General features: G+C 42.6%; 1 protein-coding gene across 2 annotated transcripts; it reads left to right on the forward strand.

The window, feature by feature from the left end:
• Positions 1-4,644: 4,644 nt before the first annotated feature.
• Positions 4,645-24,664, forward strand: Tigit (T cell immunoreceptor with Ig and ITIM domains). Of its 2 annotated transcripts, XM_020184714.2 has the most exons (4): positions 4,652-4,983; positions 6,289-6,618; positions 10,244-10,350; positions 22,400-24,664. In XM_020184714.2, the coding sequence occupies exons 1-4, from the start codon at positions 4,920-4,922 to the stop codon at positions 22,634-22,636; spliced, it is 738 nt and encodes a 245-aa protein (XP_020040303.2). In that variant the 5' UTR covers positions 4,652-4,919; the 3' UTR covers positions 22,637-24,664. The 2 variants fall into 2 exon arrangements, with proteins under 2 accessions (XP_073929302.1, XP_020040303.2); XM_074073201.1 differs by lacking the exon at positions 22,400-24,664 and having other exon boundaries at positions 4,645-4,983; positions 10,244-14,802.

Here is a 24,664-nt window from a genome sequence, read left to right on the forward strand (position 1 = left end):
ATCAACAAATTCTATTTATTTATTCTACATTTTGTGTCACAGTTAAGACTTTCATCACTTCCAGGTTTTAAAGTTATTCACCCATGTTTTCTTTTAGTATTTGTAGAGTAGCATTCAGATAGATTATTTGGAGTAAGGCTTTCTTTGCATGGTTTTTGTGCATTTCTTGTTAAATTTATTCCTATTTTGTCTTTTTTTCCATGCTATTGTAAGTAAATAGGAATTTTCTTCTAAAATAACTTCTAGCTCATTAATGACTGAATAAATGAAGACTATTCATTTATACAAATTTTATATCCTGCCAATTTACAAAATTATTTTGTTAGTTATTTTTGCCATTGAGTCTTTTGCATTATATATGTATGTATGTATATATAATCATGTATAACTAGAGATGGTTTTGTCTCATTTCTAATTCTTATACATTTTAATACTTCCCTTACTTATTAAGGGAAGTACTTAATAAGTACTTCCAGTAAGTATCTTATTCTTGGCTTCAATTGGATTACCTCTAGTGTTTTGTCATCAAAAGAGTTGTTAGCTTTGGGGCTAATTTGTGTGTGTGTGTGTGTGTGTGTGTGTGTAAGAGAGAGAGAGAGAGAGAAAGAGAGACAGAGAGAGAGAGATTATGAGGAGGAAAAATGTATTCATCTTTAATCAGTCATGGTTATTGATTTTTATGCTATTTCTTATCAGAATCAAAGAAAATGATATGTTTAAAAATATAGATCTAATATTTAATATTAGTACAGTTCTTAGTTTTGAATCATTCTTACCATTCTGTAATAAACCCTATCTGGTCATTTTGTATTTTGTTTACATTATTGGAATCTATAACTATCTTATTCAGATTTTTTCCCTCAATATTTGGAAGTAAGATTGGGATCTGGTTTTTCTCTTATTGCATGAAGTCTTAATAAATTTATATCAATCTTCAATTCACTTCATAGAACTAATTAGGCAGTTTTTTTTCTCCATGTTCTATGTCTGTATGTTTTAAGTAACATTAAGATGATCTGCTCATTAAAGATTAGTCCCCATGTAAAATCATCTAGGCCTGTCACTCTTTTTGTTGAGGGGAAGGAGAGCCCTTGATGATTGAGAGGGTTCTTGGGATGATATGTTCACTCATAGTTCTATCTTAATCCTAGTTGTTCTGGATGTCTGTGGGTTGTAGGGAATAGGAAGTAAAAAGCAGAAAGTAAGGGGTACAGAATACTTCCCCAAGGCAGATGGGAGTATAAAGGACTGACAGTAACAAAAATTCTTTGCTTGACTGAACTTTAGTCAGGCCCTGAACCTTCTAGATCCATCTGAGCCAATCCTGGTAAAATCCAGTCTTAGGGAAGAACCTGCTAGGTTATTAAGCAAGAACCCATTACACTCTATATCTGATCACACCCCTTATCTGATAGAGTTTCTCAACCTTTGCCCTTTCTCAGGTGATGTCTGATTGTCCTAGCTTTCTTCAGCAAGAATCCTGTTGTGTTAGTTTGGCCAGAGTTCCCCTCAACCCTGATGTTTCTTCTTAATACTTTTCCGTGCACAGGTGTCCTCCCTCTTTGGCTGTACATTCCTCTGTGCCCGTGTGGTATTTGGAGTTGAGTTCGATTTGTGTCCCCCACAGCAAATCCCATTGCCTTGGCACCTATACCTATCATGAATAAAGTCTATCTTACTATGCCTGAGCCAGAATCATCAAATAGTTTTTCTAACAGTAGTGTTATACCATCTAGGGTGGAAGAGAAGGAGGTCTGAGGATAGGATCAACTGCTTCTTCCCAGAGATCTTTCTTCTGACTTTGCATTCCAACCTATCCTGGGGGGAGGGGTCTCTGTCCTGTTTTTGCAGCTGGGAAAGCAAAGAGAGTCTCCCAGAGTCCTCTGGACTTCGTGGCAGCCTTCTGAGGCAGAAAGGATCCTCAGAGTCACCTCACCCAAGGGAGGTGACTTGGATAAAAAAAGTCAGCAACCACATCCCTGAGTTCCCATTTGTGTTCATTGTGAGCCAGTGGCAGTCATGGCTCTGTGGCTCACAGATTCAATAACAAGCATCAGATCCAAGACACACTTGTAGGTTGACTCCTTGATTTGCTGAGGCAGCAATTTAGGTAAATGTCTTTGGAGCAACTACCCCATTGCTCAGATATCTTCACTGTGAGGTGGCTTTGCAATGGGTCTGAAGGGGCAGGGCACACTCTTCCTGAGGCTGTCACTCTTCCTTCTTCTCTCTGCCAGCTTCCTGTCAGGCATGCTCCCTCAGCAATCTGTAGTCAGCAGGGGCCTCCCTTCTTGCAGCCCTCTGCCACAATACACAGGGCCACTAGGAGGCCCTGGTCCAAGGGTGAGAGAGTGAGAGCTGGATGAGAAAGTCACTGCCCCCTGCAGGTAGGAGATGTTACCTTTGATTAGAGAAAAGGAGGGAGGGAGATGACAGCTGTGAGAGCCCTGGAGCTCCCACCACCATTTCTGGCCCAGAGAGAAGACTGCTGAGAGGCTGAAGCCCAAAGACTGCTAAGAGATTGGTTTGTTCCCTGAGAGAACCCCAGGTTATTTCCTGTGTACAAGTCATGGGCCTTATGGAAAGGATGACATCTCTTCACTCAGAGTTATGGCCCCTGCAGACTGGGGGATCATGTGGGGCTCGCAGCAGGTCCAAGAAGGCCAGGCAGTGAATTGGTGTCTTTGGAGGGTTTCACATCTAGGTACTTCTCCCTTTTCAGGCAAATATGAAGTTCCTTCCCTAGTACCTACACCCACCCTGCTGCGTCAAGGCTGACCAGATCTGTCCAGCCCACAGCCCCAAAGCTGTGGGAGGAGAAGTAGTACGGTGACTCATTTCAGAACTCTCAAATGGAAATGAGTCAGCACCTGGCTTGTCTCAGAGGGTCACATTCTGTCACAGGAGATGCTGACTGGCCCCAAAGTACAGGGTGTTCTTGGAAGCACTCAGGCCAGGCCTGCTTCCCAGAGTGGTGTTGCTGAGGTCTCTGGATAAGGTGATTACTGAATAGGCAACAGGACAGCCAGGTTTTCCTGTGGACTGCCTGTAGGAGGTTCACAGAGGGATTAGAGGGTTCCTCCGCGGGGAGGCTCTTATTAAGGGGCCCTTTACAACTCTGGCATTACAGTCTGGAGACTAGAGGTTTACTAGATAAAGAAGAATCACCTCTGCTTTTCCCTTATTTCCTTAATATTGTCATTAATACTATAACTGATGTATTGGACTCTTCCTCCGTTTCAGCTGCCGTGCTAAGCGTCTTGCCAAGCATTGGTTTGTTCTCACTACAACCCCCGAAGGAGGCACCATTTATTCCTGCACGCAGATGAGGGAATCGAGGCTGGAGGTGGCTGCGTAATTTTCCCAAGGTCGCCAAACCTGGGCAACATTTAAACCAGCTCTAAGGTTTTGTTTTGTTTTGTTGGATTTTTCATTTTATAAGACAAGTCCCACTTCTTTGGCTTCTACCCACTCCACTAGAGAAACACAAGCCACAAATTCTTACAGCTCAAATCTAGATCTGCTCATGGCTCTCTCACCCCTGACACCTCTGCTGGCCACCAGTTTTGGCCACGCCCCTCCTGTTTGATCCTAGCACCTTCCCTTGGACACATGTCGGGTACTAGTGCTTCTTTATGGTTATTGAAGGTGGTAGAGATGTCTCTTGATGTGAACCTTGGAAGACAGATTGAATTTGGGTGGGAAGAGAAGTTGGTAAACCAGACACTGTCTAAGGCTCTGAAGGATGGGATTGGGGACGCATGGGTTATTCCACAGTGTCAGCAATGGGCAGAATCCGGGAAGGGGAGGAAGTCTACCTAGGAGGAGGGCAGGAATCTGGATGATGGGACATATTCAGGGTGCCTGGTTGGAATGGAGGGGGCAGGAAACCAGGCTTTAGGTAGATGCAGGTTTTCAGGATATGTACCACGGAGCATACCCAAATTACCTGGGAAGCAGGGTAATGAGGCGCTTCTATCTTCTCTCTTGAGGCACTGCAAACTCTTTGGGGATGGAACTGTGATTGTTCACCCTTGTATCTTAGAGTCTGATGTTAAATCTAGTGCCTTGTGGGTACTAAGGAATTTTTAAATGAATAAAAGGAGGGAGGGAAAAGAAGAGGGAGAGAGAGAAAGGAAGAATTGGTCAACAGTAGAACTCAGTACTAAGTTGGACACCTCAGACAAGCATTGACCAATCCCTTTCCAGGGTCAGGTCTGTGAGGCTCATCCTTCTCTACACTTGGATTATCACATGACCACTACATACTAAAAAACTCACTCTTCTAAGTCTCCTCTGATTGTACCATGTAGAAGAATGGGGCCAGAATTCAACAAAAGATCAATCTGGATGAATAAAAATAAGATTTGAGGAGAGGCTCTGATTCAAGGGACAGTTGCTGTTTATTTAGAACTTTTGTGCTACCCTTGCATCACCCCCAACTGTTAGTATGGTGGACACCCTAAGTGCCCGCTCTTACAAGTTAGTTATACATTCTTCAGCAGGGTGAAGTCAGGGGACCCCAGTGAGCAGATCTTTATCAGTAACAGGCTTTTCAGAACCTTGGGCATTGCACCCGTACCCATGAACTCTTTAGATAAGGGCTGGTTTTTTTTTTTTCAAAGTACATTAAGACAGAACTTAAAACTGGTAGATTGACTAATAGTCACCAAAGACTAACCACATTTTTTTTGTTTATTTTAAAATGTGTTTCCTACATAGTCTTTTTTGTGGCTCACTCTCCACAGTTTGTGTACTTGTTGAGAGCTTTATCTATTTTTGACATTGCTTTTGCTGAACTCAGTTTTTCCGAGACCCTTTTCCCTTATAGGCTCAGTTTCACCTTGCCATCTGTAGTAGGCCAGTTTCGGTCACAGAAGAGGCCACTTCTGCTTCCTGTAGGCCCCCTGGGCAGAAGCATGCACCACGGGCTGCTCCTAACCTGGGCCCAGGCACTGAGCCAGGCTGCCTTCCTCACCTCAGGTAAGGCCTGAAAACCTAGCACAGCAAGGAGGAGGGAAGAACAAGGCTGAGCTTGGGGCAGAGGCCAGGGTGCTCATATCGGGAAGGCTTGGAGTTCAGGGCTCATCTAGCTAGGGAAGAAAATGCAGATCTGTGTACCCTCATGTGAGAAGAGGCCATCACTGAGAAGGATTTTGTGAATTCTCAGAGTTGGGGACTCCAGCATAAGAAAGGGGCCAGGGGAAAGAGAAGGGACTAAAAAGGGAACCAAGAAGGAAGAATTCTCAGTTGACTTCTAGAAGTTCATTCCTGCTCCATCTTCTTTTCTGTTTCTAAGGAACTTTTCAGAAAACCTTTCAGGTTATTCTCCATGGATGAAAATGTCTTCACAGATTCCAGAGAGTCTACTGTTAGAGTCTGAATTTTTGTTAAATTTATCTCTTCTGTATTAAAAACCATAGGGAAATATTTCAGAGGGAGGAGTAAAATTTAGTTTTAATGCTTTTTAAAAAAAAAAAACAAAAAAATACGATTAGTTTTAATGCTATTTCTAAAAACCTTTCTAAGGAAGAGAAGTACCTAAGGGTGTTGGGGAGTGGTTAGCGCTGAAGAGGGTAGTTTTGCTTGGGGAAGCAGAGTTTTTTGCCGAGTCTCCTTACCCTGGATTTCTTGGCTTACCTTAAGGTTTTTCCAGATACTCTAAATGACAATCAGGTTTTATTTCAAAGGATAAGGCTAGGTACAAAGTAGGCTGTTGGACAACACAAAGAAGCAGAAGATATATTGGCAGAGGGCTTATATTCTGTAGTGGGGAGAGAAAGTAATCAATAAGCCAGCCATGAAGCCATATGACAGAACATCTTGACAGCATGACAGGCTAAGTTGTCTAAAAATAAGCCAGCCATATTATAGGGTGCTAATTATACAATACAGGCAGTGAGTATGCAAGGAAGAGACATCACTATGGGCTGGAGTCCTCAAGGAAGCAGGGAAGAACTACAGCTCTGACAAACTTCTAAGTATGGGTGGCGGAGCACAGGGAGGCAGAAGCCATCTCTGGAATCAGGATGACGGGCTGGACTGGAATGGAGGTGCATGTAGAAGTGCAAGACTGGAAAGAGGCTATGGGCTGGGGCTGGGCGCTTGAAAGAGAGGAACGTCTATTAAAATGGAGGAAACAGGACACAGTGATGGTCTATATAGTAACAGGATGGACCAGAGAAACCATAATTCTTGAAACCATTTCTGAGCACCTTGGAATATCTACAAGCAGATTGAAGGGCAGTGCTGACCTGGGACTCACCTGTGCTTTCTCCTCTCTCCTAGGAGCTATGAAAGGCAAAATAGTAACAAAGGGGAATATTTCTGCAGAAGAAGGTGACTCTGTCATCTTACAATGTCACCTCTCCTCCACCACTGCTAAAGTGACCCAGATCAACTGGGAGCTTCAGGACCAACTGCTGGCCAGTTATCATACTGACTTTGGATGGTACATTGACCCAGGCTTCAGGGAGCGGGTGGCCCCAGGCCCCAGCTTGGGCCTCACCTTCCAGTCGCTGACCACAAATGACTCAGGGGAGTACTTCTGCATCTATCATACCTACCCTGATGGGATTTACAAGGGGAGAATCTCCCTGGAGGTGCTAGGACGCTCAGGTATGCCCTCTGGAGCCGGGTGCTAGTGAATTTCATTCTCTAGCATAGGAAAATGTCCTCTTGAGACATGGGGGAGCAGGGCTTCTCAATTCTGGAGCACATTTGAATCTCCTGAGGCGCTCTTAAAGAATACTATACCAGAGCCCCACCTGGACTGATGAAATCAGAAACTTCAGGGACAGAGCTAGGATATGATATTTCCAGAAGCATGCAGCTAATTCTAATTTTGCATAGGAAGCACATCTTACATATTGTCAAGACTAGTTGATGAGGTCATATGCAAAGGGTGCTCATTTACTGGTTGAGTATCAGCCATGCAAATTCGAATTAGTGCTTAAGTTTATAAGGATTAGAGCTGCTTAAAAACAAGTCACAGCAAGTGTAGATGCCCAATAATTGACATTTGTGTGGTACTTCAAAGTTTCCAAAATGCTCTTATAGTTGTTACCTGCCTGGACAGTTAAACCAATTCTCTAGGAGCTGGGAAAGGATTATTATCACATCAGAGAGATGGTAGAGCAGAGTGGTTAAGAGCTCAAACTCTGACACAGACAGCATGGGTTCAAGCCCTGCTCTGCTGTTGACTACAGATTACTTAGCTCCTCTGGGGTCCTTTTCTCATCTGTGCAGTGAGGTCAGATATAAGACCTTTGGAGGTACTGATGTAGTGTTGACACAACAAGAAAATGTCCTTAGAACAGTGCCTGAAACTTGGAAGCACCGTGTGTTGACCACAAATGTGGAATTCCCATCTGAATGTTAGATGGAGGCAGAAGCTCAGGTTTGGAGTTGCTCAGGCTGGTAAGTTCAACACAAGTCCATACTCCAAATTTTGACTTCCTCCCTTTAATTGTGTTGGAGTTTAAGTTTTATGAGTTTTGAGAATATGTATCTATCAAGAAGATAAAAACGTACCTTAAAGTCTCCTTTCAAATGTTACTTCTTGGCTGGCTCCAACGTGGGCCAAATGCAATAAGCAGCAAGAGCCACACCTCCTGGGGCTGAATATTGTTAAGGGTCTTGGGCAATTTGAGTCAATTATTTAATTTTCTCCTGGTTGTCTTATCTATAAAGTATGAAAGGTAATCTCATGAGTTTTTCCAAGAAGGTCTCAGAACAATGGCAGGAACATAATAAGCTTAATTTAATAAATACCAGTGATTATACTATTTATTGCCTCATTGTGATAGGAAGTCTGAACAATAGACAGGGGCGGGGACCTGGATTCCAGCAAGTGTAACCACAGGATGGTCTTGACCATTCTAGGCTCTTTACACCGGTGTCGTATATCCTAGAGCCGGTCACTACAGTGCAGAACTGGGGATAGGGAGGGACTTCAGGCAGAAGAACCCACTCATGGGATGAGACCCTAGGATGGAGAGAGAGGAGCTTTGCATGTTTGCATGTCTAGGCCAAAGCATTTAAGGATCAATTCTCCTGACCCATACTCCTCCCTGCCTCCAGTGGCACAGCTTTCCCCTTATGTAAATCGGGACATGACAGCACCATGGGCCTTCCTGTGTCTCATGGATCACTCGGGGAGAGCTCAGAAGATGTTCTGTTGCATCCTTATTCAGCCTCTGCTTAAACTCTGTTTCTCTCCCTTTTGCCATTGTGGACTCTGGAAACACCACTGGTCCCTCCTGTTTCTCAAGGAACTAGATGCTGACCTGAAGGACAAACTCCCTTTTAATTATTTGCATAAACTCCAATCCTGACTTCTTTCTGACCCTAATCTCAAACTTTAGTTCAAGGTCTTCCTAACTGTATCACTGAATGCTATTTTTCTAACATTAATGTTAACATTGAACTCAACCCTAAAGCTAACAGTGTTCCTTGTGTGGAGTCCACCTCTTCCCCAGGTGCATATTGTCATGCTGTCCTGCTTGCCCTATGGCTGCTTTGATGTCAAAGATCTTGAAGTCCTTGTTCTATTATTGTGCTTATGAATAGAGGAATTGGTGCTTTCCCTTCAACCCAAAATTTCCTAATGAAGTTGATAGTCTTAATACCTAAATACTTCTATGGTTCTAATTGTGTATTTACCTTACCCTCAAGCCTAACCATTGTCATAACCTTCCCTCAAATTGGATCTTGGTTTTCACCCCCTTCATCTATCTTCAAGCTGTACGAGCCCTCAGCCCTCCTGCTCTCACCACACATCCTCTCTGGTTCTGTGGACAGACTCCTGAAGTGCCTCTGGCCCCTGTAATGTGGTCTCTGTGGCCATCTGTGCTCTGCTCCTGAGCAAATGTGATAGCTGTGGCAAACCAGTGGGCATCCTGGCCGACAGTGACTGACGCCTCAGAGTGGGAGAAGCAAGTTGTGGGGACATTGGATACTGCAGGCATCATCTTTGCCCTAAGGAATCAGATGCCTTAGCTGTCTTGCCCATAGTCTAAGCCCTTCATTCTAGAGAAGCAAGGCCAAGCCTGAACTACACCCTTCTCCTTTCAAGAATTCCCTGAATCCTGGGTCCTGCCCAAGCTCCCTTCTGCCTCTTCTTCCAGTCACATTTTATGTCTTAAAGCAGTTCACTTGCTCAAGCCACAAAAATGTCAGAAGATGGGAAAATAGCAAAAGATAAGTCTCCTCGCCTCACTCCCTCCAGGGCTTCACAGCCTAACTGGAAATAAGTGTTAAAGGGTTAAGGTGAGCCAGGCACCAATGGTTCAGGCCTGCAATCCTAGCTACTCAAGAGGCACAGATCAGGAGATTGAGGTTCAAGGCCAGCCCAGCCAAATAGCCCCTGAGACCTTATCTTGAAAATACCCAATACAAAATAACGGGCTGGAAAATGGCTCAACTGATAGAGCAATGTCTGGCAAGTGTGAGACCCTGAGTTCAAACCCCAGTACTGCCAAAAAGAATGTGGGGGGGACATTAAGGTGAATAGTTATATGCTTTTTCTTTTTGTACTATAATGTTTATTTTAATTTATAATTAAGCTGCTTTTGCTGGTATATATGGCATGATGAAGGAAAATGTTTACTTTTTGGGTTTTCTTCTAGATGTTATTACTTGTTTCATTTCATGATTACTAAAAATGATTTTGTTGAATACAGAAAGAGTGCTAAAATTATCTGGTTTGGCTAAAATACATGAGGTTTACCACTACTTGGGAGATTAGTCATTAATTCGTATTTATTTATTTACTTATTTATTGACAGTACTGGGGTTGAACTCAGGGTCTCATGCTTGCTAGGCTGGTGCTCCCACCACTTGAGCCGTGCCCCCATCCCTTTTTGCTTTGGTCATTTTTGAGATCAGGTCTCGGGCTGGCCTGGACCATGATGTTTCTATTTATGCTTCCCTACATAGCTGTGATGACAGGGGTGTGCCACCAAGCCTAGCCAGTGGCTAAGATGGGGGTCTTGTGAACTTTTTGCCCTGACTGCTTTGACCTTCAATCCTCCCAACCTCAGTCACCCTCCTGAACAGCTAGGATTATAGTAGTCACTGATTTTATGCTAAGCTAGGTGGATGCTCATTGTACAAAGAGTCGGGCTTAAAGACTCTATTCTTAGAGTCAGAGAAAGGGCAGGCTGTGAAGCCAAGGCTTCCCTGGGGAAGGCAGCTTTGCTTCTGGCCTCTGTCACTCATCTCTACTTTGTCTTCTCTCTAGTGGCTGAGCACAGCACCTGGATCCCGATTCCATTGCTTGGAGCAGTGGCCATAGTCCTGGGGGTCATTTGCATAACAGTCATCGGGGTGGTCGTATTCACAAGAAAGGTAACAGCTCTGGTTGCACATTCCAATTGTGGGCACCCCATCCTCACTTCCCTGGTGCTTTATGTCCCCTTTCTACCCAGAGAGAGGCCCAGGTATGATCTCCCCTGTACCTTGTGCTTTTTCCTCAGTACTTGTTCTCTTTCTAGTGCATTTGTTTATGTTCTTCCACATCCCTCTTTCAGGCTGGGAGCCCCTGGAAGATTGGACCTGCATCCTATCTGTTTTGCTGTCACCTATAGTTACTCATTCCTGTCTGTCCTTTAAGTCACTGCTCTGAGAGTTTATCAACTATGAGTTTGACACACCTTAGAGGATTTCTACTGCATGCTAGGGCTTTCTGTATAGTAGCTCAGTGAATTTTCCTGACACTTTGGTAGGGCTGGATAGGCCATCAAGTCTTCAGGATGGGAAATAAACACTGCAAAAACTGAGAGGTAAAAGATACATGGTGAGATTGGCAGGTTGCAAATTCTTTGTGACTTTAGCTTAAGGGGTCACATGGTGAAAGAGTAGTGGATGGGGAATTGGAAGTTTTAGTTTTTAGTTTGGCCCTTACTGTGTGATTTTAGGGTTGTTACTTAATCTTTCCAGGTTTCTATTTCTTCATACGTAAAATGGGGATTATAATTATCACAGAGTTGTGATGTACAGGTGGTACAGTTCATGTGAAAACTTTGTAACTAATATAGAAATATGTCCTGCTGCGTCATAAGCTGGGAGCTATTGATTAGCACGAGTGGAAGAATTCCCATTCCCTGTTTTGTCTGCTCTCTTGGGCCCTTAAAGTTATCCTGGTTCACTTTAATTCAACTTACTACACAAACATTTTAGAAATGCAGCCTGTGATTCCCAACACTGTTTTCCACTTTTACCCGGATCCTTCTTCCCAGATCCTGACCCACTTTGCCTCTAACTATGATTCCACTTAATCAACAGCTCAACTCTGTAGCCCCAAAATTATTCTTCCCACTATGTAATTATTTTCTAAGTATTTTTTCTTGCCAAATTTTGGACTTTTGAACTGAGGTTCTATTTATCATAAAAGATCTATTTGTTAATTATGCATTCCTTAGTTATTCTTTTAGTGGTTATATCAGGCATCATAAAATATTCCCCTGACTTATTGAATTCTTTACCTAATTAATTAACACTTTTATCATTTCCTGATTTATGTAAGAACCTTAGAGCATGCTAACTATTCTTATTTCCCTCTCTTTTCAGCTTGTTACTATTGTTACCATGTCTTTTAGTTCTCTCTATGTTTTGAAACCACAAGTTATCATTATTGTTTTATGAGCCAGTATTGAAATCTTATCCTTTTTGTTCTCCATTTTATTCTGCATGTCCTATCTTGTAATTGGAATCATTTTCCTTCTGCCTGAAGAATATCCTGTAGTATTCCTTTCAGGAAGGCCTGGTGGTGATGAATTATTTTGGTTTCTGTTTGTCTAAAAATGTTTTACTCATTGAATTGAAAAATGGTAGATTTGTTTTGTATGTGTAGAATTCAGTGTTGGTGATTATTTTCTTTCAGCATGTGGAAAATATTATTCCATTGTCTAATGTCCTATATTTTTATTGCTCATTTGAAAACATGTTTTCCTCCCCCTGCCAACTCCCTCGGTTCTTCAAAAAAATATTCTTCTCTTCAGTTTTCAGAAATTGTACAATGATATTATTAATAGTTATCTATGTATTTGTTCTGTATGTTATTTGTATGAAGTGCTTTTCAATCTGCAGTTTAATGATTTATGTCAATTTTGCTCATCTTTTCATACATTGTTTATTTTTACTTTCTTCTCTTTCTGGATCTTTAATTATTGGTATTTTAGACATTTTCAATTTTCTCCTACATGTCTCAGCCTTTTGTGTGTGTGTGTGTGTGTGTGTTTTTGTTCATTTGTTTCATCAGATTTTATAGTGAATATTTTCTGCTGACAATCTTTCAGCTTACTAAGTGGAAAATGTGTGTGTGTGGTTTTTTTTTTGTTTAAAGTGTACAGTTTGTCAAAATTCTTAATTTTGTTTTTTTAATCTCTGAAAATATTATTTTGAAGTCTGAGACTGATAATCCTATTATCTTGGGTCTTTTTCTTTTGTCTGTTTTTGCTTGTTTATTGTTCATATCTTCTTGACTATACTTTCTGTTGAGTGATGTGCATTCTACCTGAAAAACTACAGTCAGACAAAACCATCATCCTCCTGAGAGCGCTCCCTTTGCGCCTGGAAGGTGCCTCATCAGGAGGCACTGATAATCCCACATTACCAGAATTAAATCAGTGATGTGAGAGCTGGATTTCTGCTTCTGCTATTTCTTTGTGACTAGTGTGAGTTCTTTGGGATCCCAATGAAAGGCCGTGTTTCCCAAAGTCTCCCTCCCTTGTTGGTTTCTGAACTCCAAATTTTGTCCCACTAACCAGAAGTTCTGTGTAGCTATCTGGCTGCCAGCTGTAGCTTTCCGGCAATTGTCTCCAAGAGAAAATATACCAAATGAGTATCTTATCTCCCAGATCCTTCTGCTCCCGGATCTGGCTCCCAGCTCACACATTTCTCATGATTCAGCTGATCTCTAATTTCTTCAAGGAGAAGTTTCTAATATTTTGCTCATCTTTTCTAGCTGTTCCCAGTGGAAGGGTGGTTCAAAGCAATATGGTCGACCAGGGCTCAGCCAGAAGTAGAACCCCTATTTTTGTTATATATCATGCCTTCATTCTAGGCATGACTTTTGTAGGCTAAGACTTAGCTATACTTTGAACTCTATAGGGTCAAGGTCCCCACCTGAGTTCCAGCGCCCAGCCACTTATCCTCTATCTGACTTAATGTCAGGCAGAGTGAGGGAGGGATTTGGGCAGCTTTGTGTTTTTAGAAACTGCTTCCATCTGCTTGCTTATTGTGAGTTTTTGCTATTTCTCTTCTTCCTCTCCCAGAGAAAGGACCACTGTGTGATTTTCCCTTCTTTCTAATTTAACTTCTATTTGACTTTTGAAAAAAAGAACTCCTGTTACTCTCTTGAAGACCCAAGTTCAAGGCTCAGAGTTAAGATGAATTGTATAAACTAGAATTTCTTAATAAAAAAAGTGTCATTGTCCAGCCTTTTCAACAAATGTTGCTGGGAAAAGTGGTTATCCATCTGCAAGAAACTGAAAGTAGATCCATGTCTATCACCCTGTACTCAACTCAAAATGGATCAAGGACCTTAATATCGGACCCAAAACTCTGAAGTTAGTACAGGAAGGAGCAGGAAACACTCTGGAACTAATAGGTATAGGCAAGGACTTCCTCAATAGAACCCCAGCAGCCCAGCAACTAAGAGAAAGAATGGACAAATGGGACTTCATAAAATTAAAAAGTTTCTGTACAACAAAAGAAATGGTCTCTAAACTGAAGAGACCAACCACAAAGTGGGAGAAAATATTTGCCAGCTATACATCAGACAAAGGACTGATAACCTGAATATACAGGGAACTTAAAAAACTAAACTCTCCCAAAATGAATGAATCAATAAAGAAATGGGCAACTGAACTAAACAGAACTTTCTCAAAAGAAGAAATTAAAATGGCCAAAAAACCACATGAAAAATGCTCACCATCTTTAGTCATAAAGGAAATGCACACTAATATTCCACCTCACCCCTGTTAGAATAGCCATCATCAAAAACATTACCAACAACAAGTATTGGTGAGGATGTGGGGAAAAAGGAACCCTTGTACACTGCTGGTAGGAATGCAAGCTAGTGCAACCACTCTGGAAAAAACTTTGGAGGCTTCTTAAAAATCTAAACCTAGACCTGCCATATGATCCAGCAATCCTACTCCTGGGGATATACCCAAAAAATGTGACACAGGTTACTCCAGAGGCACCTGCACACCCATGTTTATTGTAGCACTATTCACAATAGCCAAGTTATGGAAACAGCCAAGATGCCCCACTACTGAAGAATGGATTAAGAAAATGTGGTATTTATACACAATGGAATTTTACTCAGCCATGAAGAAGAATGAAATCTTATCATTCGAAAGTCAATGATGGAACTGGAGAACATCATTCTGAATGAGGTTAGCCAGGCTCAGAAGACCAAAAATCGTATGTTCTCCCTCATATGCGGACTTTAGATCTAGGGCAAATGCAGCAATGTGGTTTGACTTGGGTCACATGACAAGGGGAGAACATATATGGGAGGTATGGGATAGGTAGAAAACCCAAAACATGAATGCATTTGATGTCCCCACTCCAGAGGAACTAATACAGAAGCCTTAAAGCAACAGAGGTCAACAGTAGAAGGGGATCAGGAACCAGTGCAAAGATCAGTTAGAGATGAATCAACTCGGGGCGTAACACATTTGTACATGGAAGCAATGCTAGGAATCTCTCTGTATAGCTATCCTTAACTCAGCTAGCAAAAGCACTTTGTCTTTCTTATTATGCTTATGTCTTCTCTTCAACAAAATTAGAGATAAGGGCAGAACAGGTTCTGCCTGGAAGCGAGGGGGGTGGGGGAGAGAATGAAGGGGCGGGGAACAGGGGGGAGAAATGACCCAAACAATGTGTGTACATGTGAATAAATGAATAAAAAATAAAAAAAAATTTTAAAAAGTGTCATTGAATTAGTCTTCTGCTTAGACCTCGTGGTATTTTGCATTTTAAACAGCCTTAATTCTATACTACTCTGTTGTGTATATTTTCCTACTGTTACTAATTCTGCCTACGGAGTTATGCTCTTTCTGTGTAATAATATCTATTACTAATGTCTTGTCTTGGACTTTTAGCTTAATTTTCTACATCTTAAATTCTGTCAGTTTTCTGTATAAATAAGCCTACTGTTTTCTTTAACTACCATTAATAGCAAGGGTAATGGTATAACAAGTGACACATTCTATTTGACAAATACTCTGTCTCTAACCTAATTCATAAATAAAGAGAGCCTAAGAACCTTTCACTGAGAAGAAATGGAGTGAGGATAGGGAAAATATTTTGGCAGCAGAGCCAAAGCCGTGTTTCCCTCAGTGAACTACAAATTGTTCAGGTCTCCCCAAGTCTTGAATGCAAAGTTCTTGAAGAATCTGTTGGATCTTGCTAATCTGGTCCCTTGGGAACTATAGAGATTCTCCAAATCACAGGAAAAACTCACAGAAGAGATGATTTCTCTGTGCAAGTTACTTAAGGCCTTCCTTGCGCCAGCACCCATTTCTCTGCAAAAAATCTCATCATTCCAGCCCTCACTTCCTGGTTATGAGATAAACATTGAGGTTGCTGACCTACCTGGTTCACAGAGATGTGGTCACTTATTCTTTATCACTCAACATATCTGGTTGAACAGAGTGCTAGGGATCCAGCAGTTGCTGAGACATAGCTGGTGTTATTGAAGAAGCCAGTGACCTGTAGTATTTTATTTTTGGTTATCATGAAGACATGACTTGGAAATGTGATGCCTAAGGGAAGGTGAGAACAAGGGAAATGATTGACCAGAGGGAAGAGGCCATAGGAATTACAGTTGATCAAGCTGGATAGGGAGCTGTGATGGTAGCTGATGAACAGATGTCCTCTGCTGTCACCATTGTTCTACAGCTCTGGAGTGGAAGGATTAAAGGCTCTTTAAAAGCAGCAGAACATGTTGTCTTGTTAAGGATTCAAGGCTGGTTAATGCTCATGCCAGGCACCCAGACTAAGTGGGTATCCAGGAGGTCGAGAGAGAGGAAAAGGTACAGAGAACTATCAAGTCTTGTTGCTGCCTTGTTCATCAGCCCTCTGCCTGACAAGCACCACTGCTTCCTGTCTAGTCCAGGTTCCCTCTGCTTCTTTCTTGTGCTTTGGATATAATCTCCTCACTTAAGGCATTTTACACTTGTATTATTCAAGGTCCCAGCGGGGGACACACAGTTCTTTTAAACTGGATTGTTTAAAGACATTTTAATAATGAGACTTAGAAAGATCTAGGCAGGTTATAAGGAAACCATAAAGGGAAGGGCAGCAGGTTGTTGCAACCATCCCTTGTTCTTTAAGGGAGAGGAGAAAGCATGGTTACTAGAAACTGGAACGAAAGAATTACATGGAAGGAACACCTTGAGAAGTATTGTAATCTTCAATTGAGAATCACATGAGTCCAAGGCTCCCCTGCAGAGACAATGCAGGGGCTACCTGCCGTTCCCTCCCTCGCCCTCCCTCCCTCCCACTACTGGTGCTCTGCATGGAGGATAAGGAAACCCACAGATGTTGTAAATACGATGTACTCTTCTTAGGGCACAGGATAGGGTGGAGAAGGTTGGTGATTGGAGTCAAGGTCAAATGGACTATATTTATACCAGTACTCTTTTTATTAGTGTATTATAGTTGTACTGGAAGTACACTGGGACAGTTGCAAAAGTACTTACAGTGTGTCTTAAATTCACCCCCTCCATCATTCTCTTTTATCCCCACTCTCCCCTTTCTTATAACAGTGTCACCAGATCTCATTGTTCCATTTTCATACATGAATATATAGTAATTCCACCACATTCGCCCTCCTTCACCTTTCCTTACGCCCTCCTTTCTCATTGGTACCAAGCCCCAGACAGGACTTGCTTCACCTTCCTGCTCTTCCATTTTTTAAAAAAGGCATTTTTATTTGTCTATGATGGTTACAGAGGGAGTTTCATTGTGACATTTCTTTAGATACGTGTATCATACCCAAAACTGGTTTATCCCCTCCATTATTCTCCTTTCTCCTTTAGTGTAAGTCAATCTAACTCCTGTCCACTGCACTTCCTCACCCTTTCTCCCTATCCTGTGTGTTCAATAGTTTTCAGTGTTTTTCATTTACACCAGTACTCTTTGTGGAGCTGGAAACGAAGCAAGGGCCCCTGGGCTTCCCAAGGGCGTGGCTGCCTTCAGCCTTCTCTCATGTATTCTTGATACTCTTCAATGATAAAAGCAAGGCTTTTGTTGGCTGCCCATCTATATTTCTCCTAGGAACACTGTGCTCTGTTAGCTATCCTAATATTCCCATGAAATAGGCTTTCTTGATTACATTGTTTCTTAGGTACAGACATTTTCCCTCTACTACTTTGGACTCTCCTTGACCCCATTGATCCAGGTCACAGAAGTATCTCCTACTGTAGCCCCAGCCTGTATAGGAAAGAAACCACCAAACTTCTCAATGATGTTGGCATTCTTCTCACTGGCACATCTCTTCCCACCTTAGTATAAGAGGTGTTCACTAAAATTATCCCAGAAGATCCAACATAATCAGCTGCTGGATTTTTGAAATTATTAAGTGCAGGCATTGGCAAAATTTCTCTGAAAAGGGCCAGATAGGAAATCCTTTAGTTTTGTGGGCTGTATGGTCTTTATTGCAACAATTCAACTCTACAGAGAAAGCTCTTTGCATAACATGTAAGTGAATGAATATGGCTCCATTCCAATAAACCCTGATTTATAAACACTAAAATTTCTATTTCATGTCATTTTCATGTGTCATGAAATATTACACTTCTTTTACTTTTTTTTCTAACCACTTAAAAATGGAAAAAATGATTTTTAGTTTGTGGGCTGTATAAAAAGCAGTAGTGGACTAGATTTGACAAATATTCCCTCTTTTCTGAAGTTCTGTTAACATCTGAAAGTCATGCATCAGACTTGCCTGCTGGGGCCTTGGCAGGCTGTGTCCCAATACTGGCAAATTTTCTTTCCTCTAATCTTATGTTCCATCCACCCATAGCTGATCATCCAGGACCTTCAGGATTTGTTCTCAGACATAATCTCCTAGTTCTTTATGATCCAAGTTAGTTGGGTCCTTTTGTGTACAAGCTTCCCCTTTCTTTAGCTGATCTCCATTACTGTAGGTTGTTGTTTTCCCCCAAATTAAGGGTTTCTTAGCCAGTAGAGGAGGTGGAGGTAGGTCCTACCAGGGCTTATCTTTATTGTCAAGGAAATGTGGGCCACTTCTGCAGCTCCCAGTGGCACAAGAGAATCAGTTGGTTCAAGATTTGTGAAGGCATCTACCCAGAGCTCCTCCTCACGGGTCTCTGAAGTGCCTCCTTTCTATCTAGACCCTGATTTTGGCTTGGGAGAGTTTCCCAGGCTATGAATCTAGTCTTTTTGGAATTCTGCCACACTTACAATTAGCCCCTGTGCCTGGTCTTTCTCTGCTGGAGACGAGAGTCACTTCACATGCTGCCAAGAAGGAGCTGTGACTTTTATACTTGGCTTTAGGGTGGTAATAGAGCTGAGCCTGTCATTTTCTCTGGTGTATCAGTGGAATTTGGCAAAAGCCACTCAATTGCAGAGTTCTCATAATTTCTACTTACCTCGTACTTCTCAAATGCCAGAGAGGTTGCACCAGTTTATAATCTCCTTCCCTTTGTGCTTCATCCTGTTTCACCTCCTAGTCATGGGGTCACTAAAGCCATCTGAAGATGAGTGACCCCTTCCCTAGTCCGGTCCTTGCAGGCTGCCTTGAGCATGTTTCTCAGCTGGTTTGGATCAGGACCTCAGAAACAGGGACTGACATATGAATTCTGATGCGAGTGATTTACTGGGATGGGCTCTGAGAAGAAGGGTGGTGACGTAAACAGGATAGTGGGGCTCAGGGAAGAAAGCTCAGCATGAATGAGATTTCTGCTGGGGACTTGACTAAAGCAAGAATTATACACAGAGCTGATCACACCTTGATCCAGGGAGCTAGCCTTTTGGAAATCCACCTAAATCAGTCATTGACTGCTAGCTGCTCACCTGGGAGAACCCGAGAGCAGTTTACCTGAGAAGGGGCAGCTGTGAGCTCACAACCTGTGCTCCCAGACTTGGCAACTTGTAAGACAGAGGGACAGGAACAGGACACCAACAGCATTCCCTACAGTCCCCAAACAGCCAGTCGATGTCACAGTTTAGGAGCATGGTCTTTGGAATGAGACAGGGCTAGGTTTGGGTCCTGACTCTATTACTAGTATTACCTAACTTTGCTGAGCCTTAGTTTCTTCCTCTGTAAAATGGGGGCAGTTATGATACTGCCCTCATATGATTGTGGGTGAAGTAAAGCAATTCCTATAAGGCACTTGGCTTTTTTCTCTGGCGTGTATTAGTAGTCATTACTTATTAGGTCGTTATATTTATTACAATGGTGCTCAACAAATGTTATGTTACATGAATTTATTATTAATAAATGTTGCTTGCTAAGCAGATGTTGGGAAAGTGTTCACAGGGGATCCTCCATGAGGGAAAAGAAAGATATGTATGTTTGGGGACAATGACTTTTACCAACCCCACTGTCTACTGTCCTCATATTCTACTAGAGAGAAGTGCTGTTCTGGGAGGACTCAATTGCAACTCTGAGCTCCCTTTGGTCCTTGAGGACAATATCAGTTCATTAATCCTATTTTTTTACACTGATTGTAATTGTAGAGTTCTCCATGCTGGGCAGAATGAAAATAGAACAGCCAAGGGACCCATCTCAGTCATATTTGCCTCTCCGAGTATTTGAGAGCTCAGAATAGTCTTAAGATTAAGAGGCAAGGGTAGCTTGTCTTATCAAGAATGGGAACAAGAACACACAAGCACAAAAGGTCATAATTGGCTCTTCAAGAAGGAATGGGGTATTCATGTTTTAAAAATGGATTGGGTATGCCAGGGCATGGAGTAGTTTTTTAAGCACAGTACCGGCATGAACCATGCTGACCACTCCCTTTCTTTACACTTACGTGTTTAGCCACTTCTACTGAAGAGGAAGGAATGAAACAGTATGGGGGAAGAGACTTCTGACTTGTATATGAAACTACGGTCTCTCTCTAGGTCCAACTTCTGAAGGCCTGAAGCCATGCGCCATCCCAAATTGTGCACATCTTTATGTGCCCCTGCACCTTCTCTCTTGGCCCCCCTGCTTATATTGGTGACTTCTAGGCTTGACACTAGTCAATGCTGGTGCTGCTGTTCCCTGTCTTGGAAGCAGGGGGTGTGGCAGAGGGAGATTCAGTGTGCGTTTGCTGCTGTTATTTTCCAAGCTCATGGCTCTTTGTGATTCGCATTCAGACCCCTGGGGGGCATCACTTTTGCACTGAGATGTCAGGAAGTATTTCTTTTGCCATCCCACTGTGCCTGCTGCTTTTTGAGTTCCTTGAGTTAGCACAACACTCACCTGTGGTGATCTCACGTGGATGTGGTGTCTCACTTCACATTCTTGATTTTGCTAAACAGATTTCCCTTCTCTGTCCTATCGTCACCGTGAGTGCAACTACGGTTGGTTGGCCACGAGACTGTATTCTGATTTGGAAAACTGGGCTCTTTTAGGTATAGGGCTGAAGAAAAAAAAGTGTGTGTGTGTGTGTGTGTGTGTGTGTCCACATGTATGCTTATACATGCATACCTGGACATGCATCTGCATTTCAGTCCTAAGACATATATTAATATCTGTTATCAACTCTGAGTTTAAAAAGAATATAGCAAAGACCTTGCTGTTAGGGAGCTTCCATTTTGGAACCTGGTGAAGACAGAGGGGTAACCAAATAAGTTCCAGACAGTACTGAATGTTACAATAGAGAACACCCAGCACCATATTATATCAAATGATGACGGCAGCTCTCTCTGTGGTATTAGAGAAGGCTTTGTGCTGTGGAGTCGAGTCTGGTAGACAACTTTTCAGGGAACTATAGGGAATGCACAATGGATAAAACATATACAAAATTTGAGGAGGCGAGAAAGAGGGCCTGTCTTTGAGAAGCTGCAAGAGAGAGGCAGTTTGGCTGAAGAGAGCTGCCTAGAATTGGACGAACCTGAGTCAGTGCCTATCAGCTCATCCAAAATCAAGCACTTCAGTGGGGTTGTTGCTGAGATCACAGGCAGAAGCTAGCCCAGTCTGGGCTCCAAGCAGATTCTCAATAAGTGGTCGCTCTCTAGCATCTAGGTCCCAGAAGTTGGCATGTATTGACTGTGAGGCGCAGCAGGAGATGCTGGAAAAGTGGGCATGACCAAGTCACAAAGGGTGTTTGGGGACAGCATAATATTCTGTGGGGAATGTGGTGAATTATGGATTTTCTTCCCAGGAGAATTACACTTTATGTAAAAGATTTAATACAATTTAAGGGCATTTTCAAACCCCCTGAAGTGCATCTGTACATTCCAGGTAAAGCACCCCACCACCCACTGCCGCCTTAGACAGTGGAGGACATTGAAGGATTTTAGGCAGAAGTATGGACTGATCTAATTTTCATTTTTGAAAGATCACTTTGTTGGTGGCCATGTGAAGTTGACCTAGAGGTAAGAGAAGAGTTAGAGTCAGATGACCGTGAAGGGCAGGTGAGAGAGAAGACATGGAAGTGGGGATGGGAGTAAAATTGAACTTGGGTTGTGTAGGTGATTGCAGTGTAGCTTTGGTGGCCTACAGGTTTCTGATCAGCTGGTGCCATAAACCAAAAGAGGTAGGAGCAGAAGCAGTTTGGGGGAAGAGAGAATGAATGTGTGGTTTCATTTGAGATAAGTTGAGTCTAAGCTGGCTGTGCCCAGTTAAGGGTGGACACCTGGATCTGGTGCTCAGGGCAGAACCTGGGCTCGTTTGTGTGGAAATTTGGGTTCTTCAGAGAACAGGTGGTGACTGCAGGTTTACATATAGATGAACAGGCTCCAGGACTGCTGGAAGTGAGAATCCAGGGAACACCTTGGTTTGGGTAACCTGTATGCAAAGAGAAAAAGAGGAGGCCTGGAGGAAGAGGAGGAATCAAAGGAGGAGGAGAAAGAAGCGGGTAGGGGAGGAGGAACATTTCTAAAAGGAAGGAATCACCAGCGTCAGATGCAGTAAAAAGTGAAAGAGCCGGCAGGCTGCCTCTCTGGGCTGAGGGGCTAGGAAGGAGAGGGGCACACTGCATTTGCTGCAAGTTGGTTTCAGTGGAGCAGTTAGCTCTGAAATCTAGCTGTAACAAGTCTGAGAAATTAAGGGCTAAGGAACTGGTGTTGCTAAGAACTTAAGTTTGCCTCTGTGTGTCTGTGTGTGTGAATAAGAATGGAAGAGAAATGATTACAACTGCCTGTGGTATTGGGGAGTACTTTTTGAATAACATCTAACATACCCATATATTCACTTTGTTTCTAGAAGACAACTCTCACAATCCATTCTGGGGAAAGTGGCCTCAGAAGAACACCAGCTGAGGTACAGGACTGGAGCTCTGGCATTCCCTCTTCCCCCGGAAGCTGCGTCCAGGTGGAAGCTGCTCCTGCTGGTCTCTGTGGAGAGGAGCGGGGCGCTGAGTGCGCTGAGCCGCCCTACTACTTTAATGTCCTGAGTTACAGAAGTCTGGGGAGCTTCAGCTTTCCAACAGAGCCTAGTTAGCATCTAGAGGCATCTTCTGGCGACACATTCCTTTCTTTCTATTGCAGTGGATGTGTAAGCCTCTGTACTCTCTGGCAGTGTGTGTGTGTGTGTGTGTGTGTGTGTGTGTGTGTGTGTGTGCCATTTGAGTGAGTGAACTGATCCTTGTCTCCATATTCACTTCTTCCATGTGTCCCTTCTCTTCTTTTATGGCAGACTTGAGGGGAAGTACCTTGATCATGACTACAAAATTAACACACACACACACACACACACACACACACACCGACCTGACTTTGAATCAAGCCACCCTGTGGCTCTGAGAAACAAATGTCTCATGATAGCCCTGAACAGGGTTTTGGGCTATAGGGTTTTCTGGTGGATGACAAGGATGGTGTAACTACAAAGCCACCCTCCTCTCATTTCTCACTGTCATGGTCATTAATATTCACTCAGTCAGGGTGTTTAACAATGAGGCATAATTCAAAGACAATGAAACCTTGATTTCTGCCCTTAGGTAATATATGGGGGAGACACCATTTACTTCAAAAGGTGGTAAGGAGATAAGGACACCTGACATGGGCTTTTGGGAAGACATGTCTGAGGTGAAGTGGTCAGGATGTGCTAAGCTGTGGTGAATTCCACTGGTAGCACAAAGGGAACAATGAAGCTGGTCTAGTGGGAAGAGGAGTTTTTCTAGAGAACTTGTAGGAACTAAAGTTGGTGTAGGTCAAAGTTCCCCAATGAAGGCCCTAGCATCAAGGGAACCCACAAACTTCAGATTTCTTCCTCCTCTGGAAAGGCATTTCAAATCTCCTTTTGTTGTGATGTACTTAGAGTCTGTTTGTGGTGACTGATACAGATCCCCAGGTTCTTCCAGTCTTGTGAGCTGGGTTCACCCCCAGGAAACGCCTGTCATCTCAGAGGGCAGAGCCCCAGCGTGTGGGCCAAGATCTAGCTCTTCTGGATCAATCCACCATTGAACCAAAGAATATAGAATCTGTTTCCCACCAGAAGGAAAACCTAGATTCTTTAAGATACTCTTCTTAGGGGGAAAAAATTGTGTGTGTGTGTATGTGTGTGTGTATGAAAGAGAGAGCAAAGAGAGAGTTAAAAAAGTAAAAACCACTTCACTCTCTGACTTCTTTTTACTGGTGATGGGTTCTTTTGGACTGCATTCAGGCTAGATCTAAAAAATCTTCATCTTTCCACCATTTGTCTTAGAGGAATGAGCAAGGAGGCTGGATTTCCCAGCGAATGATTTTCTTTCATGCACACAACTGAGAGAGAATGTGAAGTGAGTTTGTGTTTTGCCAATGACTAAAAGCACTGCCCCTGAGAATTACCAAGAGGATAATCCAATGCCCACTGCTCCTTAGATTTTTATTCATCTCACTTTTCTAACAAATGGGTATGCAGTTAGGTAGCAATCAGCTGAGACCTGTCCTGAGCACCAGCCCTCTGGAAGAAAGATACATGTAAAATGCTATCGTTAGCTGTGGCAGTTCATGGGATTTTTCTTGGAAAACTAGTGCAAATATGTTGGTAGTAGGATGCAATTCACAAATTGGAAATAAACTAAAATGTAATGTATTTGGAGGAAATGTACATTGGGTGTTACTTACCATAATTATGATAATAGGGAAACATTTACAAATACCACTTGAGTCTACGGTACAAAAGAGCCTATGGGTGTTGGAAATGGGTCAATTTGACAAAAAATAAATTTCAAAGTGGAGTTCACTGAACTAGATTCTCCTCTGAGAACCAGAAAACAGAGTCCCCTAGAAGCTAGACTTCTAGAGACACTGTGCTGCCCAGGACAATAGCCCCTTTCTACATGTAGCTGTCCCAACACTTGTGATGGGGTTAATCTAACTGTGCTGTGCTGTGAGTGTCAAAATACACACCAGATTTTGAAGATGATGTGAGTCATAAAATGCAAACTATCTCATTAGTAATTGAAAAATATTTTTTACGTATCAAAATGATAATGTTTCGGTTATATTGGGTTAATAAAATATATTGTTAAAATTAATTTCATGTTTC

Source organism: Castor canadensis, chromosome 5 (assembly GCF_047511655.1).
Source record: "Castor canadensis chromosome 5, mCasCan1.hap1v2, whole genome shotgun sequence".
Lineage (NCBI taxonomy): Eukaryota > Metazoa > Chordata > Mammalia > Rodentia > Castoridae > Castor > Castor canadensis.

Bases quoted from the DNA above. Each gene is read 5' to 3' on its own strand.
- Tigit (XM_074073201.1), top strand. From the start codon at position 4,920: ATGCACCACGGGCTGCTCCTAACCTGGGCCCAGGCACTGAGCCAGGCT. The intron at 4,984-6,288 runs GTAAGGCCTGAA...CCTCTCTCCTAG, and splicing joins GGCTGCCTTCCTCACCTCAG to GAGCTATGAAAGGCAAAATA. The intron at 6,619-10,243 runs GTATGCCCTCTG...TCTTCTCTCTAG, and splicing joins GGAGGTGCTAGGACGCTCAG to TGGCTGAGCACAGCACCTGG.